The sequence below is a fragment of the Temnothorax longispinosus genome, chromosome 4 (assembly GCF_030848805.1).
Source record: "Temnothorax longispinosus isolate EJ_2023e chromosome 4, Tlon_JGU_v1, whole genome shotgun sequence".
NCBI lineage: Eukaryota > Metazoa > Arthropoda > Insecta > Hymenoptera > Formicidae > Temnothorax > Temnothorax longispinosus.
The window spans coordinates 1749204-1771188 of NC_092361.1; the positions used below are offsets into that span (position 1 = coordinate 1749204).

General features: G+C 38.6%; 1 protein-coding gene across 4 annotated transcripts in view; it reads right to left on the reverse strand.

The window, feature by feature from the left end:
- LOC139812188 (uncharacterized) overlaps positions 1-21985 on the reverse strand; it is a 29857-nt gene continuing 7872 nt past the window's right edge. For 2 of the 4 annotated variants that reach the window (XM_071776840.1, XM_071776839.1), the window contains exons 2-3: positions 11425-11670; positions 1-4299 (exon numbers count right to left, since the gene is read on the reverse strand). In XM_071776840.1, the coding sequence (XP_071632941.1) occupies positions 2525-4299; positions 11425-11670 (2021 nt within the window). In that variant the 3' untranslated portion in view covers positions 1-2524. Of the gene's footprint in view, positions 4300-5106; positions 5288-6918; positions 7061-11424; positions 11671-21985 lie in introns of those variants that run through there. The other 2 variants (XM_071776842.1, XM_071776841.1) reach the window with 2 other exon arrangements.

Below are 21985 nucleotides of genomic sequence, written 5' to 3' on the forward strand. Positions count from 1 at the left end.
AAAAAAACACTGCTACATATATTTCATAATCAACATATATTTATGTTCAGAATTGTATATGACAATGCCTTTAATCCTGAAAAAAGCGTTCGTTGGACACTCCTCCCGTATTTTGCGGGACACTCTTCGTTGCTATGCGAAAGTCTTAAAAAATTGCGCTGTTTTAAGACTTGAGTATACCACTGGAAGAATCGAAGAAAGTAAGCGTTGAAATTTGAAATGATCAAATTTCACTCGTTTAGGTTGAGTGCCCAATCGGCCGCCCTGACCCGCAAGTTAACAATCTTGTGACTTTCAGGGTTAAACATAGTACAGTCGGGATTACTGATAAAATCATAACGCGCGCGCTACGTGTTTTACTGTGTGATAAGTGTGATTCTGCACGGAATCTGTAGTGAGATAGTGAGATCATAATCACCTGGCGCGAGTGCGCGCCTCGTACCTCCTTGCTTCACTTTTCGTCATTCAATCGCTTCAATTGTCCGTCAAGCCTTAAGATTTATCGATGGCGATGAGTAAAAACTTACTGACTCCGGTTTTTTCCCTAACTGCTGTTTCTCCGCTAGCTTTCAAGATTCGCGAAATTCGCTTCGCAGTTCTGTTTCCACGTTGAAATTCAAGGAAAGAAAGAAACGAAGCGCGCTGAGCGTAACTTTACTCATCGCTAACGCTAATCAATCGGTGTAAAATTACGGTACGCGAGAATAGAAAAATATATATAAATATATATATTATACAAGGTAATACTATCGTTATACAAAATCCGTTGGGTCTCCACGTTACAGGCGCGATATTTACATTTAAATATTACATTCGTTATCACTATAGACAGACGATTCTGCCGTTATACGATCGTTAACTGACAATGAGGGATGATTACGGGCGATGGGGCATGAAGATTGTCGATAAAAGCGCTGGGCAGTCTCTCTCATGAAAATATTATACGTATATGTCTATTGTTATACGCAGTCGATCGTTATGAGAACTCACCGTGTTCACATCGAAAATTGATAAGAAGCTACGCGCGTGTATCGTACACGTGGCGTAATAACAGTACGTGGCTCGCGAACTTTGTTTGCCGGAACATCGCCACTTGGTAGCACGTATAAAGAGAAAACCTTGCGGATGATAACGCCCGGGATATCAACTTGACGCGTAATTCCTCGCGTCTATTCGCACAAGAATGCAATTCGATTAATAAATAATCGATCACGCGAGTATGCATAAGCACGTGCGGAAGAATGTCACTTTTTAATAAGTTTCTTGTTAACGTTCAATGTTTTAATAAATTATTAACAGCGCGATTAAACGCAACGAGAATAATTTTAATCGGCGAATGAAACTAATTAATTAATCAATTTAAATTAATTAAGCTGTGAAACCAACGAGTTCAGCATTTTCCTTTTGCCTTTTGTAGTTGGCGAGCCACGTTAACGAATACTCGACGTCACGATGTTGTTCAAGAAAAATCCATGGTCATCTCGAGCGGAAATTAATGCGGATCGTCGGTGAAAATCAAACAAGAGGCACTTACCAGCATCATTGACGCCGCTCGTCCTCCTCGCGGGGAAAAAAAACGGTGATATTGAATAATTGATTGAAATTGAATGAAATATGCGTGATGTCGGGATGGGATATGCATGACAGGATGGATGTGAAGTGATACATTATACTGAATAACGAAGACATACGTATACATGTTAAATACGTAGATTTTCACGAATAGGTATACATATTTTTGCGAGTACAAAATTGCGATCCAAGGATGATATAATATGTACAAAGTATAAAACGCTATGAAAATTACGTATATACAATACAAAACACATACGGATATATTTAAAAAATGCACATCGGAGAAAGGTGAAATTCAAAGAAGCTCTCCGATTAATTAGTCGAACTGCAATTAATTGTCTGAAAATATAATTAGGACTCAATCATTAGTCGATCGTCGTTCAATTCGAAAGTAAAATAGTAAGTTCGAGATAAAGTTTTTAAGTAAATATCAGATCGATAGTAGTCAGGTAAAAGCGTAGTACACATAGCGTAGCAGTGTAGACATAGCGTAGAATAGTGTGAAAGGAAAGTATAAAGAATAATGAAGAAAATAGTATAGATTTAAAGTCTTCGAAAAATGTTCGACTGCGCGTAGTCAATGTTGTAAACTTCTCCGTGATGATCGTCAATTATCTCTCCGCGCTGTACGTTACACGTCTGTGTTATGTATTGTGTGCGTGATTATACAATCGTCATCCCTTTATCATTAGAAACAAAAAACGCGGACGCAGGAACGCACGTGAGGAACGCATTGCACTATATATATAATATCACAGATTTCACCCCTGGAAATTAACACTATAGGAAAAGGCGCGGTCCACCCTTAGTTTCTACGAATCATTTCGATAACACGCGCTTCCCATCGCGACATAATCTCACCGCGAGTCACCTTCTGTCAAATAAGTCCTTTCTTTCACGCAGTAACGAGTCCTTTTTCTCGAGGTGACGATTTTATCTACCGATCTATCTACCAGACGAGAGTGCCCTGCCACTCGTACTGGGCCTTTCGGAACACCAGATCCATGACGACCCGCGCGTCCTCGATGGAGTTGTGCGTCTCCTCCTGTATCTTCCGGTTGAGCACCCTGCGCGCCAGAGTCTTGAGGCCGTTGCGATACGGCAGGCCGAGGTAATGCGGGAACATCACGCTGGTGTCGACCACGTTCGTGTGGATCATGCGCAGCGCCCTGAGGTCGTTCGCGAGACCGTGACCCATAAGAATCGTCTCGGCGTGGATAAATTTGAGGAGATCGTTCTGCACCTCTCGCAGAGTCTTGGTGACGTTCCACAAATCCTCCTCCGTGATGCCGCTGAACTTGGTGTTGTAGTCAATTACCTCGGAGCTCGGCTTCACGAGCGTGTCGTATACGATCTGGCCGTACAAATTGACGAGGGTCACTCGGGCGAGCTCCAGTCCCCGCCGCGTGTAGCACATCTCGCAGTCCATCGCGTAAACGCCGTAGTTGTTGTCGTGCAGGTACACCGGGGACGGCATGGTGCGCACGTAATTCGCGAAGGGCCCGTTGATCCCGGGGACCAGGCCGGTCCATACGTGCGTCTTCCACTCGGCGCAGCCGCGCGAGAATCCATCCTGATTGCAGCACGTGTAATACCAGCTGTCGTTGGTCATGCGGTTGTACTTCTTGCCCCAATGGTAGACGCAACGTTCCGCGCCCAGATATTCGCCGCTCTGATCGACGTAGATCGTCTTTTCGCACCTGACGCACGTCCTCTTCAATGACCCCGTATTGCCGCCCACGCCGGATTCTTTCTTGTCCGGACTCTTCTCGCTGTCGGAACTGCTCTCGCTGTTGCAGTTCCTCACTTTGTTGCCGTGTCTCTTCTCGTCGAGACACATCTCGTCGTCGGAACTATTTTTGCTGCTGGAGCTGTCCTTTCTGTTGCAGCTCCTTTTGTGCTCGGAGCACTTCTTGCTCTCCGGGCTTTTCTCACCGGCGGAATTGCTCCCGCTGTCGCAGCTCTTCTCGCTTTCCGAGCTGTTGCTGTCGCTCGGGCTTCTCTCACTGTCGGAGCTGCTTTCGCTGTCGCAGCTCTTCTCGTTTCCGGAGCTGCTCTTGTCGTCCGAGCTCGTCTCGTTGTCAGAGCCGCTCTCGCTGTCGCGTCTCTTCTCGTTTCCCGAGCCGTTTCTGCACTCCGAGCTTCTCTCTTTGTCGGGACGGTTTTCGCGGTCGAGATTCTTCTCGTTGTCGGACGAGCTCTCCTGCTCGGAATTGTCCGACGAACTGGAATTGCTGTATTGTCCGCTGTCACTCTCGATCTTGGGGCCCGACGGGTACTTGACATTGTTTATTATCGCGTGACCGGGTGAGAGAGATGACGGAACGGGATAACCATGCTCCAACAATTCCTTCTGCGACAGCGTGTACTTGTTTATCGTCGATGCCAGGAAGGTGGGCACATCGCTCGGGAACATCGTCTGCCACTGGCTCTCGTCCGGGATGTCGTCATTGCTGGACGTGTCGCTGGTCAACACCTCGTGCGACAAAGGCTCCTCCGACACCGTACCGTGCTGAGAAGACAACCGCGAAGACCCCCGACTCCTGCTCCTGGACGCTCTTCTCGTTTCCTTATCCTCGCGACGTCCGGAGCTCCGCGATTCCGTGCATTCGCGGACATTCGTCGTTTGCAGCGACGCCGATGCCTTCTTCTTGGACTCGTTTTTCTTATACATATACTGCCCGGCGGACTGGACATGCTTTCTCGTCTCTCGCAAGTTCTCATCTTTATTTCATAGGGACAAACAAATATATACGTAAGTTACTCGACCTATCAAAATCTACATTGCTAAAGATGTCCACACACACACACGACACGCGCATGCAAATCTTCTGACCCTTCTGACTTTCCTCTTTCTTTCTTTCTTTCTTTCTTTCTTTCTTTCTTTATTTAATTAATGAAGGAATCTATGTTAATATGCGGTACAGGAAAAATGGCTGGCACACAATGCGAAAAGACAAGCGAACCGGATGTCGAATAGTTCAACGAGCTTTTGCGAGATTGGTTCTGAGAGAAATTGAAAGCGACAGAGCGCGTTTTCGTTCCTTTCAAGGCGACAGATAAGAAGACTTTATGATAATCCGCGTTATCATACTTTTATTGTCGTTAAAATCGTGACGAAGAGGCTTTTGTGCGGAGAAAAATGTAAATTTTCAGTAAAAAGTATGGCGTTGCGTTGCGGGCGGCCGCGTCGCGTGTTCTTGACCCAAAAATTGCCTTGAATTTTTTCGGCTCGCGGTGACGTTCGTACTCCGACAAGAACGACAAAGGTTTGACATAGTTTCGTTCGTCGTACGTGGGCGCACGTGGGAAAACAGGCGGATACGCGATCATCCGAAAAACAAACTGCTGCGCGAGATAAAAGCGAAAGTACGCGCATAAAATCTTTTAGAATCGGTCAGATCACTCTCACTTTAGCGAATAGCGACATTAAAACGCTCGATAGAGGTGTACAAGGTAGAGGTAGGACCAGGTCAGATAAAATTAAAGGGGCGGGAGGGGGGAAAGGAGAAAAAGAGAAACGTCACATACGTAATTCGTGCCGGCCGTATCTCGTCCACGTGCTGTTGAACATGTCGCTCGGCGGCATTCGTGACTTCGCGCCGCTCGATTCGTAGATGCGGCGATACGTACTGAGGCAGATCCATAGCGAGGGAAAAGACATCCGAACGACCGTTGTTTTCGCGGCGACACATGTACGCGCGAATAATTTCGGGGAGACGAACCGTGAGTGAGCGCTTCGCGGCGGCGCGGCGCGTTGTTCTTTATTCGCGCCTGTGTTATCTTGTGCAAACGCGTGACGCGCCGCAGTATATTCGCCGCGAACGGAGGGGGGACCCCGGGATTTTACGTTGCCAGCTTCCGCGCGGAAAAGAATGACGCGTGGGAAAGAATGATCCGCGACTGGACGCGTTAAAAAACAGAGAAATTCTGCGAGGGGGACACCTCTCTTTTTCTTGAAAGAGCACTCGCCCGAATAACAACAGCTGCGGAGGCTCCGATAGCCGAAGCCGATGAGTAGATCGATTCGTTTCTTGTTGTTTTACTACTTACTGTCGTATTGTGCGCTGCGCTAAAGGCGCAATTTCGAAATTTGCTCCGATAAGGATTCCTCAGAAAAATATCATTTTACGCTGATTGTGAGATATATATAGGATGATTCGCAAACATATATGAGTCAAGACTTTCCTCACGAGGGAAGCGATCCTCTACATTTTCTACAAGCTCCTCTCGACGATCGTCTCGTTTCGAACGGATATCTAATTCGGTGCGATTATTTATCACCATTCATCACCATGATTCTCGCTAAAGTCGCTTCGCGCTCTGATTGTTAACTGGGAGAGAGAAGAGAGAAATAATTCGCCGAGAGGGGGGGGGAGGGACAATTAAGCTGTCTCCCTGAGATATAAAAGTAACGGCGGTAAAAATGAACTCAACGAGGCACGCAACTTTCACTAATTACATTACCGACGAAAAAAGAATGCAACGTATATCACTTTTTGCCGGTCAGCTGCCTCGGTCACGTCCTCGCGATAAATTTGCGTGACGTTCGCGCGTTTGGACGCTCGGCGAGATAAAAATAGCGAGAACGCGCGGTTGCATTCAGCCGCCCGTGCTTTGGCCGAAGGAGAAACATCTCGCGAAGCGAGTCCGACGCGTGTACATACGACGTAGATGCCCCTGTTCGCAAAAGTCAGGTATTTGCCCCCGAAAAAGAATAGCACACGACCAATAATAAATTTAAATTAATAGATATTAAATCCATCCTGTATGCAGATTATATTATTTTATTCCTACAGCGCGCTTTTACTGAATGTAAAAATCATCGTTAAATTATTTTATTAAACATCCACGTGACTGTCCAAGAAGCGATACGTTCCTTGCCTATGCGGAGAAAATATTAGACATTATTAGGTTGATGCTAAAGATTCGTATCAAATAAAATTAGAAAATCGAAAAAAATATTTTAAAAAATCATATTTAGTTGAATAAAAAATAAACAGGAAGAGTAAGCATAAAGTCCGTGGCGGCAGTTTTGCTTAAGTTTTAATTTTAAATAAATGTTAAAATTAATTGTTTCCAATTTTATTTAATAAATATGATGCGCTTTTCACGTCAACCTAATAACCGAGATATTGGAATATCCGAACAAATCTGTCTTCGTTAAAAATATACTCGAATATCCAAGTCTCGGGTTTTCCAGGAAACCAGATAGCTGGATGCAACGCTGGTCGCTCGAATTATTTAGAAATACAGCAGCAATATGGTTAATAAGCCCGTGCGCACATCTTGCATATCGATTCAGCTCCGTTTACTTCTCAGTCTATCAGTAATTTTACTTACTTGGCTTTCCCGCAAAATTTTTAAAAAATTCGAGATTTCGGCTCGTGAGCTTCCACCGCAGATACTTCCTCGGAGATGTCATCCGAATCACGCGAGATCGGATTTTAGTCGCGTGTCACGATAAAGAACAAGCGCAGATTGCGACGTGGATCGCGAGTAATAGCCGAAAACGCGCCGAAAGTTTTCGTCGGCGTCGCAACAAGCGAGATATTGGTAATTGAATTTGAGCCAACTGCGCGCCCAAACGGGAAAGAGCGAGCCGAGAACCGGCCCGCGAAGGCAACGGAAGGAGAGACAGAGGCAGGAGCGGAGACGCAGAAGGGAAGAAGCGGACATAAAGAGAGAATCGCTTGTTGCTCGCGGGTAACGGAATGCAGTATGACGACGTCCAATATGTACCGTTGCGTCATTTAATAAAATCGTTCCGCTCCTCTCTTTCTCTCTCGTTCGTTGGCTCGAAGAAATCCGCTGCCACTTTCCGGCGAAACGTGACCAACAATTGGTCACGAACGCGAGGATTCCCGCGATAATTTCCATCGAACGGATTATGACGTGAAATGAATGACGTCGACTGGTCGACAACTGCGTTCAAGAGCTCGAATTAGAGTTCTGACTAATAGGAAACATGCGATCGGTGCTGCTGCATGCGATGAATTAACGGCAGGCCGTTGAAGTTTATAACTACGTATTATAATTTAATTACTGTCGATTACTTGATTAAGAAGCTGGTTTATTATGCGATCTGATTATACCCTTATTTGTTGACGCGTGACTTCGTGTTATCTAGCTCCATTTGCGTGTATATATATTTAGAACGTATCTGTTTGTATATTTAAGTGACGAATCTGGGAGATGGACAATCCCGGATAACATCAGCGTTATGTCGTTAGAATCTCGTATTGCAATAAGTTAATCACTATAATATTGTATGTAATAAAGTTAATAAATACTTTACTACATACTTTAAGAAATATAGTTAATAATAGGGGAGAAGTGCTACAAAATCGTATTACTTAAGACATATTATGTTATATTTCTCATTTGGTACAAATTTGCACGTAAATTAACATTAGAAATTAATGTTCAATGTTTAAGATACCTATTATTTAATTCTTTTTTAAAGAGCAAAATAATTTGTTATGAAATATATTTTATATGATATAAAAGATACGACTTAAGCAACCAGTTTCCTAAATCGTATTCCTATCGATTTCCAAAAACGTATCTCCTTTGAAAATTTTTATAATAAATTTGTGAATAAAACTAATGAAAAAATATGGTTGAGAAAGTTTATATGTATTAATAACAAATCGAAAAGTATCCGACATATATAATAATAATACGATTTGAGAACTCATGTTTAACACGTTCGCTTATCGCATTTATAGCTTATATAGCACATATAGGTCAGATTATATAGCTATATAGTTCATCATTTATATAACTTATACAAATAATATTATATAGTTATGAAATGATAAATGTTATAATATAATGAATAAAAGTAAGTATGAGTTATCACATCGTATCGGTTTAAGAAATCTCGTATTGATAAGATTTAGAAAACATGATAAATTATACAGTACTTGTAATATGCAAAAAATGAATGTAAAATATTCAACAATAAATCTGTTTAAAAAAAGCAGAATAATACCGTATTTTCAAATTATTATCATACAGAAATTGGTAAAAAATTACATTAATCATACCTAATTTAAAAAAATTTGTATAATTTTTGTAATACGTACGAAATAAGATGTAATGTGGGAATTTTTTGTCAATATTTTTTATTGCATATTTTTTGCCGTTTTTGTAGTCAATAATAAAAAATAATTAATGAGGTACGATTTAGGTATGTGACAGGTACATATTAGACTATACCCTCCTAAATTAAGAGATATTTATCGCAAAAATGTATAGTCACATAAATAATAATTTATAAAAAGTCTTATTGCGTTCTATAATCTTCGTTAGTAAAAAATACCTATCTCTGCAATTGCTTAGAAATAAATCTTCCCGAAAGTCAGTCTTTCAATTTTCTGCACTTTGCTCTTTCTCATATAAAAGCGGCGCATATATTTCCGGTATTGATGTTGTTAACGGCCAAGCTCGTCGATTTTCCTACGTCTACGCGACCGTGATACTTTCTCATCGCGCAAAATAAATATACTTAGTAATCGCGTTACTAATGGCTCGCGCCGGACTGTGCCTGACCTACCGCAATACTGAATCGACTGTCTTGATTAATTAACTTATTCATGCGGCGTCGCAAGATATTTCACTCACATTTTATTCATCGATCGATACAATATAAAAAGAAAATAAGTAATAAACACGCGCATTCAGATTATTTAATTCTCTTCGTATTCAATCGAATCAAATTTTCAACATGCCAAATGAACTTTAACTCCGGAATGGAATCTCCGATTTATTCGCGTATCCGTCCGCGCCGACGAGCTGATTTATTTAAAACATTCGGTGTTAGCCGCAATTTTCGACATAATTTTCGTGTTGATCCCCACTTTATCCCCTCTTTGTTGTTCGCGCCTCGGCAATGAACTTTCGAATGACATTGTCGCGTGATTAAGGCAGATGATTAAAGTGCATGATTAAGGCGTGCGAAGCTTTGTCTCTAAGTGGCAGTATCATGTGTACAATGGGTGTGATTGCTGCCAAACCGTCATTACATTTTTTTTCAGTAACCTGAGACGAAGAGTCGCACTCGCATATCATATTTACATATATGTTCGGCAGCTTGCGTGCTGCCAAGATGTGAGCGACAAGGAAGGGATGGTGGGCGTTAAGGTAAAAATTGAGCCCAAAATTGCAAGAATTGAACGAACCATTGATTCAGATTTAGGAAAATAAATTCAGAAACGGGAAAGAACCTCGCGAGAAAAGGATTACGAAGCACAAATTAATATGCGCCTCGCATCTTATCGTATCTTATCAAAAGTTGAACGCTTTAGGAAGCAAAAAAAAGAAAATCGCAACGCGTATTATGAAGATAAGTCATCACGAGCTTCATCGATGATCCATGCATCAATGAAAGCGTATTTATTTTTTTTCTCCTGATGTGTCACACGGAATCCGCCTTTATTCGCGATAGATTCTAACAAAATATTCTCGCATATATGATATCTAATAGATATCTGGTATCTGATGGGCGCTATTAAATCTTCTCCGCGGTATGGTATCTATTCACGATATTTACGGTATTTTTCCTATTTAGCGGCATGGTATCTAACTCGAAATTTTATTATTTACTCAGCAAAATGTATTTACATTGCCTTACAATTGTCAGTTTATATACAGACAAAATAGTCGTGTTCAACACTATTCAGACACGTCGGGATTAGTATTGATTGAAGATACACAATGTCCTCGACTGTGTGTAATCGGATTATATTTATTCACAAAAACAAACAAAAAGAAACGATGGAGCTTGTTTTGCAGAAAAAGTTTTCTCATACGAGAGAGACGTGTACACGAATTTTAGACTTCAACGATTTTTAGTTGCGGGACGCTTGTGATGGGAAATGCGGCTGGCAAAATGGAAAATCAGCTAAGAAAGAAAGAAAGAGAAGGGTGATACTATGCCGCTAGTATCTACGTACGAGTTAGTTATCTACGAGACACAATACGCACGTATGCCCGGCGTAAAGCATAAAAAATGTATTGCTCGATTTGCAAGTTTAAATTGTTCGTCGCGCGATTTATTATATTCTCGCGTCGTGTGGATCGTGTTACATTAACAAATCGACATTAATATTGAAAACAAAGAAAGCTTTCTCCTGCTGTAACGTAACTCTTACGGTGGCACTTGTTCGTTAACTACGACTTTTCTATATCCTCGAAAATTTTTTATATATTCAAACTTAAAAATAATTTAATTTAATTTAATCATAAATTTAATCTTTGATGAGACCGCGGGCAATTTGTAATCATCAAATTAATTATCCAAATAATAAAATAGATAATTAAATTTTTATTATCGGCGCTAGTAGAAGAAACCACATTGCAATAAAAAAAATGAAATTTCTATCATCTGCTCCTATGAAGCTATAAAACTTTTAACATTTATCTGTGAAAACCAATTAATGTAAACTCCGCCAAACTAGACAGATTCTCTCGAAGCGAATGCTTTGCTTATCGGCCTTCGGATGACACGTTATGAATATCACAGATAACTTGTTTAATGATGTAACACCTTCCGAATATAATTGTATCACCGATTAGAGTTACGCGAGCGAAGATAGTGAATATTAGAGTCCCTCTAATCAGAGTCTGGCCATACGGTAGCAACTTTTGATTGATTCGCTATTTCTTGGCAAAAGCAAGAGAAACAGAAAGAGAAAGAGATATAAGAAAGAAAGAAAAAGCGATTTGAATATATATTTCTCTCCTTCTCTCTCGCAGAATTTTGTCAGAACTGCAAGTTGGCCAGACCTCTGATTAGAGGGACTCCAATAAATATTTTCTTATTTTTTTTTTTTTAGTACGTACCATCGGCACAGCTCGCGACATATTTGCCGTTGCTGGAGAAGGCCATGTCGTTCACCACGCCGGTGTGTCCTTTCAGCGTGCCTATCGTCCAAGGGTGATCCCGTTCTTGCTGGACCTCTCGACGTTTCTTGTTTTTCGCGCGTTTACCGGACTCACGTGTAGGCTGCATTGTTACCGGTGTCGATGGCGGTATATACATGGGCGATTCCGAATTTTCTGGAACGAATTCATTCCTATAGAACGTCGCTGTAACACACAAAATGTAACAATTAGCGATTAAATACTCCTGGCGAGATGAGACGCTCCAAGTCCGAGCGAGCCGGGTTTCGCAACTCTAAGTCGAGACTCTTTCGTACTTGGACTCTTTACGCGTGTAAGATAAAAGCAAAGAAGATAATGAATTGTTGGAATAATAAGCAGTGAGAATATGATTGTTGCGAGATGAAGTCAACAGTCTTTCGCGTATTCAGTATAATATCACGGAATTATTAGGCTATCTCGCCTAATAATTCTGTGAATACGAAAGACTGTTGACTTCATCTCGCGAAACGGACGTCGTGTGATGTTGTACAAAAACACTTATCAAACACACGACGCACGCACGCACTTTGAAAGAAATATATGTTTTTTAAATAATAGTTATTTGTGTAACAAGAGCAGGAAGTTGAGAATTGGAAACGGGTGCGGAGTGGACGCACGAGCCGAAGGCGAGTACAGTTCTGACCACTGGCAACCTTTAAATAATTATTAACAATTATTATCAGAATATCACTCGTACTAGAGTGATATGCTATGCTTCTGCGACTAGTTCTCGGCTCGTTCGAGATTTTAAACAATAGTTCTAAACTCCCTGACGAGAACTAGTCGCAGAAGCATAGCATATAACTCTAGTACGAGTGATATGCTGATAATAATTGTTAATAAATTATTTAAAGGCAGCCAGTGGTCAGAACTGTACGGAACTATCGTCAGGGAGTTTAGAACTATTGTTTAAAATCTCGAACGAGCCGAGAACTAGTCGCAGAAGCATAGCATATCACTCTAGTGCGAGTGATATGCTGATAATAATTGTTAATAGTTATTTAAAGGTTGCCAGTGGTCAGAACTGTACGGAACTATCGTCAGAGAGTTTAAAACTATTGTTTAAAATCTCGAACGAGCCGAGAACTAGTCGCAGAAGCATAGCATATCACTCTAGTACGAGTGATATGCTGATAACAATTTTTAATAATTATTTAAAGATTTCTTTCTTGTAATAAATGATTCAATAGAACAAAGGCAAAATCTCAAATACGATTTTTTTTCACATTCGATTGGTGTAATATTTGCTTGAATATATATATCATTCTTAAAATTATCAAATACACGCAGAAAATTTTCGATATCTCAATTCTAAAATATTCCGCGCGAAACATGTCGTTAGGTAGATCTCAAATTGTCCATTACGCCTGCATAAAAATGTTAATTTCTCGATAACGTAACTGTATGTAATTACATTTCGCGTGCCTACGCATTCCTCAAGTATTCTTTGCAATAAGAGCATCAGAAAACATACAGTTTTTCACTATATAAAAAACAATTGTACACCGAGATGTACAATATTTGCACATTTGCTTGTTGAAATCTAAATAAATATCTAGAACTAAAAAACACCTTTATCTCAATAGAGATCATGTTTAATCTTAGACTGTAATTGTTGATCATTCACTTTCGGGAATTTATCGTGATCATTGTCTTTTCTAGAAACCAACCCCGTAATCGCCACGCTTTCGGCAGCGAAAGTATCAGTTCGCCACACTCTTCGTCAGGGTCCCAGCACAGATCGCCACGCTTTTGTCAGCGGAAACTGCGAGTCGGAATGCCAGAAGTGACTAATTAAGAATACGAGATAAGATTCCAGATTTTCAAACTCGTTCCTTTTCAAACTTATCTTACCTTCATTCTAAAAATCTCAGTACAACTTGTGCGTGAACCGCGGTCTTATAAGGTATGAGAGTACAGGGACTAAGTCCCAAGATCGAGCGCGAATGCTCGGATTTAGAAGTACAGTCAAATGTAGGAACTGACTGTCTGGAATTGAGTGAGATTTAGGAATGGCTGAGCAATTGAAATGCTAGAGCCGAAGGAGTATGTGGCTGAGCAATCGGAGTGCTAGAGCCGAAGGACTATGTGTAAGAAGACTAGGCAGTCAGAAAATCGATTTTTTTACCTCTGTGAAGTTAGCACCCCATCTTTAAAAAAAATCATTTTTTTCTTTAAGTTCTGAATGCACCCCGAAAGAGTTCTAGAGTTCCTTGTCAATTTTAGAAATAGTTCCGGCGAATACAGCTAAAAAAACCGTTGATGAATCTTGGGAGTGCTAACTTCACAAAATAAAATCACTAAATCAGCGATAACAATAAAAGTATTAAAAATATTTAATTTTGCCATTAGGATTTCTTTTAGAATTCTTGAAATGCTACCCAGAACTCTCAACAGAACTCCCAGAACTTAAAAAAAATTTTTTTTTATTTTACTCAAAAACGGAATATATCGAGAACTTTTTATATATCGGTCGTAGCGCCTCGAACATTAATAGTTTTTGGTAGAACTCGTGAGGTGCTACCCAGAACTCTCATAAAATTGCCCGGTTTACGAAAAAAAAATGTTATCCTTTAAAACTTAGAAATTTTTTGACCCGACATGTGAAAAATCGCGAGAACTTTTTATATATCGGTCATAGCGCTTCGAGCTTTAATAGTTTTTCGTAGAACTCGTGAGGTGCTACCCAGAACTCTCATAAAATTGCCCGGTTTACGAAAAAAAAATGTTATCCTTCGGAACTTAGAAATTTTTCGACCCGACATGTGAAAAATCGCGAGAACTTTTTATATATCGGTCGTAGCGCTTCGAGCATTAATAGTTTTTGGTAGAACTCGTGAGGTGCTACCCAGAACTCAAAGCAGAACTCCCAAAACTTTAAAAAAATTTTTTTGATTATACGAAAAATTGCGAGAACTTTTTATATATCGATCGTAGCGCTTCGAGCATTAATAGTTTTAGGTAGAACTCGTGAGGTGCTACCCAGAACTCTCATAAAATTGCCCGGTTTACGAAAAAAAAATGTTATCCTTCGGAACTTAGAAATTTTTCGACCCGACATGTGAAAAATCGCGAGAACTTTTTATATATCGGTCATAGCGCTTCGAGCTTTAATAGTTTTTGGTAGAACTCGTAAGGTGCTACCCAGAACTCTCATAAAATTGCCCGGTTTACAAAACAAAAATTTTATCCTTCGGAACTTGGAAATTTTTCAAACACGACAAAATTTTTGAGACGTTATATAAAATAATATATTTTGATACATACTGCCATTGACGACGTATGATGTGGGTTCATTGGGGATGAAAGAATTCCTTGCACAATTTTCCACAGGAGGTTGATGGTTGGTGTAATACGGTGTAATGCCGAAATTATATCTCGGATCACAGTAATTGCAGTAACTGCATATCCGGATAAATGGAAATAAATGTCCATGTAAAAAAATAGGCACAGGATGTACTTCTACGTAAGTTAAATGTACTGGTATGTCATTCATGTTTAATATGCTCGCGTAATACACCACTCTACTGAAATGCACTGCTCGAATTCTAACAGTTCTATTCGCTTTGAAATTCGGAAAGAAACTAAAACTAAAACGAAATATGGTGGGCCTAAGCCTGAAAAGACCTCCTCCAAAAAGTCAACGACCAATCTTCAGCCCTTCATCCCTTCCATTGTTGCATCTGCACCATCAACCTTAAATTTGCAGAGAATTTGCAGAGAAAATCTCGGAGAAAGTAATAAGAAGTAAACCCCTATAATGAGCCTAAACAAAAACTATGGTGGGCCAGGTATAAAAAGAAGCATTCCTCGAAAAAGTCAACGGCAAACCTTCAATCCCTTCCATTGTTGCATCGATGATTCATCAAAACGACCGAGAACTTGCAGAGAAACTAATAAGGAGTGAAAAACTATCAAAAGTTTTACAAATCACGATAAAACACATTTGATTTTGCAGGCCTTGATACTAAAAAATTTAAAGACTATTTATTTTACCATTGCGCCATAAGAAGATCGAGTTCTAATTAACAATCGCTATAAGCAATTAATCGCAAAAATTAAAAAAAAACGCAACGTAAGAAATGAAATGTCTAGTTATTTTTAAAATTTATGAATCATAATTAATTAATGCTCATTGAATATCTGATAATAGGAATCAATTGTCAAGAATGATTCAATAGAACAAAGGCAAAATCTCAAATACGATTTTTTTTCCACATTCGATTGATGTAATATTTGCTTGAATATATATATTATTCTTAAAATTATCAAATACACGCAGAAAATTTTCGATATCTCAATTCTAAAATATTCCGCGCGAAACATGTCGTTAGGTATATCTCAAATTTTCCATTACGCCTGCATAGGAATGTTAATTTCTCGATAACGTAACCGTATATAATTACATATCGCGTGCCTACGCATTCCTCAAGTATTCTTTGCAATAAGAGCATCAGAAAACATACAGTTTTTCACTATATAAAAAACAATTGTACACCGAGATGTACAATATTTGCACACTTGCTTGTTGAAATCTGAATAAATATCTAAAATTAAAAAACACCTTTATCTCAATAGAGATCATGTTTAATCTTAGACTGTAATTAATTCTTGTGCATCGCACATTCGTCACACGAAAATATATGTACTATGATATTTCAAAATATATATGTTTATATATTATAAAATATAAAATATACGGGCAATTATATAAAGTCCTTGTGCAATTTTAAACTTTTATAACTTCCGTTCTATACATAATAAAATTAATATCTCAAAGATATTAGAATTGCAACCTGTAAGTACATAAAATGCACAGGTTATTTCACAATTATTGCGTCATCTCGTAATTATTACGAGAAATCGAATTGCTGTGTTAAAACCAGTTTAATCGTCTCATAATATTACTTTATAATTATGAACGTAGACGATGGTGTTTCATTTTATATTAATCATTGCTCATCGTAATTCCATCCGCATTTCTAAAAATCACAGCTTGCCTTTCCATGATGGCGTACGTGTTTGTAAATATCGGAATATTCGTATAATAAATACTAAATACTATTGCTATTCGTATAATCAATACTAAAGTAATCACTGTTGCTCGGACGATAATGCAACTTCGTTGATGTTTTTCACCGTCATATTTTATCAGACGATTCGTGCGTAACGTAACGCTTCGCGCATAAATACGAGCGATATTAATATATTGATTGCGCGGACGATAAGTATTTGCGCGATCTATACATGTTTTGCGATACGTTCGCTGGATAAAAGCTTCGAGAGTATCAGAGTATCGCCTTTAATACGAAAACTTGAGAAAACGTTGAATTATAGCGTTTTTCACTGGCAGAGCTGGTGCGCATTCAGTGCACATTAAAGCCGTCGCACACAAACCAACGTAAAGTGTATGTTTAATCTAAACTGATTAAATAATGAAATCCTCAATATTCTTTATTGCACTATTTGGTAAAATATGTACTGGGTATTTTATCAGTCGAAATATTTGCATTTTACTTTAAATATTAGAGATTAAATCAGTGTACAACGGCTTTAATGTGCACTGAGTGCGCACCAGTTCTGCCAGTGAAAAACGCTATTAGTTAAATAAAAGAAAAACGCACGCGCGACGCACATCACGTAATTGCAGAAAAATGTAAGAAGTTGAAAAACTCAGCAATTTTTTCCTCTCTCTTCGAAAGATTCTTTCCTCGCGGATAACGCCGCTTATATTCACTCGAAAAAATAGATTCTGAATTATGACGATCGCACGGAATCCTGGAAATTTTCCATCGCACGGAAAATCCCGGCAATTTTTTATTGCTTCGAAGCCAAAAATATTTTTATATTTTCACGATGTCTCTTCACGCATTACTTATACGCCTAGACATCTAAAAGACAACGCGTCGTTTTGATTATAGATTACCAAACAAATTCATTTTACTATTTTTATCGTTACGATCATATAATTTTAATCGTTCGCACTGAATATTTTGGAAATTAAGATCTAGACAAAGAGAGAATTGAAATCATTGTTAAAATACGACTTTCTCTTTACGAGAACAATAAACGACTAATATAAAGTCGATATGCATCTCATAAAAAAAAAACGACAATAAAAAATACGTTCGCAATATTTTTTTTTTTCCATTTTTCAATAGTGTAGAAGTGTTGGTCGAGTAAGTCGAGTTAATTACTTTATTTCACCTTTTCTACACGCATTATATTTTAAATAAATTCTCAAATAAAGGTCTTTTTCCATGGCCCCGGAAGGATTATTGCGTTTCCCGGGGCCCCTTCCTAAAGCGCATGGAGAGAACTCGTGGTGATTTAGCCGGTAGGCCATGCATGTAGTATCCTAGCGATGTACATGCATTGGAATCCGGCATTCCTCCGCTTGTTGCAACCGGCGGGGGGTCCCCCCACTGGCGGCGTGCCCGATCGTGTCCCAGTGTTTTGAAGATTTTACTACGTTAAAAAAAAAAAGGTCTTTTTCCATATTTTCGCTTGAAAGAAAATTTATGTCGACGCCCACTTTCTCTTCTTTGTTCGCGTTTCAACGAGTCACTAGACGTACATATAATATGCTCTGTCCTAAAAATGGTCAAACCGAAAAGATTTTTATAAGTTTTGGTAAAAGGATCATGGTGCATGGGGCCAGAGACTCGCATGCCATTTTCCATTCGAGTGCCCAATGCAGTAAGGGATAGTGCTGGGCGTTGACGAAAATCAGACCGAAAATGGCAGCCAATAACCGCTGATTTAAATTGAATATATTTGGTAGCACATCTAATATTTTTTTAAGAATATTTTCTTTTTATAAGAAACAACAATTGTTACAACATCCAATATGAATCTTACAAAAAAAGATGATAAGAAATACGTTCGCAATTTTTCTTTATTTTTGAGTGCTGCAGAATTGTTAGTCGAGCTAATAAAATAATTTCACTCTCATTTTTTACACGTGTTCTACACGTGTTTTACACATGTTCTCAAATAAAGATCTTTTTTTCCATATTTTCGCTTGAAAGAAAATTTATGTCGACGCCCACTTTCCCTTCTTTGTTCGCGTTTCAGCGAGTCACTAGACGTACATATAATATGCTCTGTCCTAAAAATGGTCAAACCGAAAAGATTTTTATAAGTTTGGTAAAAGGTATGATCATGGTGCATGGGGCCATCACTAAACAGAGACTCGCAGGCCATTTTCCATTCGAGTGCCCAATGCAGTAAGGGATAGTGCTGGGCGTTGACGAAAATCAAGCCGAAAATGGCAGCCAATAACCGCTGATTTAAATTGATTATATTTGGTAGCACATCTAATATTTTTTTAAGAATATTTTCTCTTTATAAGAAACAACAATTGTTACAAAATCCAATATGAATCTTACAAAAAAAGATGGTAAAAAATACGTTCGCAATTTTTCTTTATTTTTGAGTGCTGCAGTGTTAGTCGAGCTAATAAAATAATTTCACTTTTATTTTTTGCTACACGTGTTCTTAAATAAAGATCTGCTTCAATATTTGCGCTTGAAAGGAATTTAACGTGTTATATGACTTGCAGTAAATAAAACAAGAAATCTGTACCAAAGAAATCTTTTAAAATTATAAAATTCTTGGATTATGTGTGTGTGTGTGTGTGTGTGTGTGCGCGTGTGTGTGTGTGAGGATTACATTCGCGTGAAACGTGTGCAGTAATCATCTTGCTCCGTTTGCATTCTGCGACAACAGTTGGAACACGCCTCTAAAGTTTAGATCAATATTTTGTTATGTTACATAAAAGTTCGACCAGTTACATGTTTACATGTATTACAATAAAATCCACAATTCAGAATTATTCAAAAACTTTTAATCATACACAGTTACTAGCTTGCCCCTTTTTTATAGATTATTACGTAGAATGTTGTCTCGTTTGAAAAACCGTAGTAATATTCTTTCGTACAACGCGATGAAGATAATTATTATTCAATGTATCTCAACGATCAAATATCTTTATAACAAGAAACGTATATTTTTCTGAAATATTTTCTTTTAGTTAAATCTCGAATGTATAATAAATCTAATAATAGTCGTAAAACACGTAGTTTAAAACACTCGAGCTATAAATTGTATTTTATTGCGATTTTACTTTTTATTTACAACGTTCGATGCTTACAATGGTTCTCTAAAAAATAAAAAAGTATTTCGCTCAAGGTTTCGCTATAAATCGCAAACGGCAGAATAGAGAAGAGTAAGAGAAAAGGTAGAGAGAAAACTCAATTGTTCAAACCAATATATCATACGATAACAGTTCTGCGATCATAAAACATGAATATTCGAGGTCGCACGAGCGAACTAGGACTTACCACCGAGGCAAGCAAGGTCGCGCTCCAAAATTTTAACACCGGGAATACGTGCGGCTTATGCATTCCACCCACGTGGAATCCTTTCATTGCGTCATGTCCCCGAGACATGTTCCTCTCGATCGCTATGAGATCCACGATGTACGTACGCGATACGTCCGCGTATACGTACGCAGCTTATTATATCGTCGCACGCGAACCGCATGCCAGGATGCCGCCCGATCGCGGATCGGAGTGGGTACACGGAGAATTTTCTCTTAAAATTTTTTACCCTGAAATCATGGTAGTTGTGGGACAACATATACCACCAAGAATTTTATGCGAGCTATTCTGATTAATATCTACCATAATAAAAAAATATTAATATTTATTATTAAAATATAAATTATGTTTGATTAATTTTACTAAAATATATCTAGGAAATTTCAATAATTTTTCAAAATTTACCAATCTGCTTGGTAATTTTTATCACGTTGTTTGTAAAATGTCTTTTGTATATTTTAAAAATTCCTTGGTTGCAAGTAATCCCAAGTTTTATAGTGAATTTAAGGGTAAAATATAACAAAAAATTCTCTCCGTGTACCTCACGGGCTCCGGCGCGGCGGGGATCCTTCAAGTAAACCGACTTGGCTGGCTTTGATAAATTACCTGCGAAATATCGAACTGGCGACAACGTTTTCTAAAAAAATATTATATTGGTTAAAGAAAATTCTGTGCGTGTTTAAGCAAAAATTTGAGCTGCGTGAAAAGCTTATAAGTGTGTTACGCGAAATTCTACATACGAAATTCTACACGTTGTTTGTAAAATGTCTTTTGTATATTTTAAAATCTCAAGTTTTATAGTGAATTTAAGAGTAAAATATAAGAAAAAATTCTCTCCGTGTACCTCACGGGCTCCGGCGCGGCGGGGATCCTTCAAGTAAACCGGCTTGGCTTTAACAAAGAGGCTTTGATAAATTACCTGCGAAATGCCGTCGAACTGGCGACAGCGTTTTCTAAAAAAATATTATATCCGTTAAAGAAAATTCTGTGCGTGTTTAGGCAAAAATTTGAACTGCGTGAAAAGCTTATAACTGTGTTACGCGAAATTCTACATGCGACACAAAGAGAATTTATTCATTTTATTCATGAGATTATTCTTTCTTTATTAATATACACATATATATAAATCAAGATTTGATTCTGAAGTTTTACAATATATTTTGCAGCTAACTAATATCTCGAATTATATTAGCTAAATCGCGGATTGTCTAAATTTAAATTAACAAAAAACTGTTTTCTTCTTCAAACCATAATTATATACAATTCAAAACTTAGGCCGGTATTCATAGTCGGTTCTTATTTTAAGACCGGCTTAAGTAATGTCTTAAGATGCTAATACGGCTTTGTGATTAGTTAATGACATCTTCAGATTGTAACTTAAGACAGTCTTAAATATAAGAACCGACTATGAATACCCGGCCTTATTTAGGCCGATGAGAGAATTTCTTTTTTGAAATAAAGAATGTGAATTGTGTTCCTAATATTCTAGCTTGTTCAGGTCAAAAAGTCAACTTGGAAAACCGAAAAACCCATAATCTATTTTGCTGTTTCATAAATTAAGTAATGGAGAGGAAAAAATTAGTTTTGAAGTCGACAAGTTTTGAAGTAGATCTTGATCTATCCTATCTACCTTTTAAGAAGGTGCTTCTTTTGTGACCACTGTTTTCACCATTTCTGCCATCGAAGAAATCGATTGGATATGGTTTACTTCCGAATAGGCGGAAAAGGCCACGCGCCAGATACTCCTCGCCGTGCCTTTCGGTTCGATCGACAAGAATCAGAGGCGAGATACATTTAAGCGGCAAGTAAAATCGCGATAACGCGATACCGGCATTTATTTTATGACTACATAAAGTAGTTTCGTAATTGAGACACGACTGCTTTAGTTACGAGGCTTCAGATAGATAATTAATTCAAACACCTGTTGCGAACGTATACGCGAGCAGAAATTTTTGCTTGTGCATTCCGCGAACATCGAAGCGTGTGTACAATTATAAATGTACAATTATAAATAATTGTAACATGATAAAAACGTCACATATATTTAAACGGAAAGATGAGTATGCTAAAATTTATGTGCATAATGTAAGCGCTAC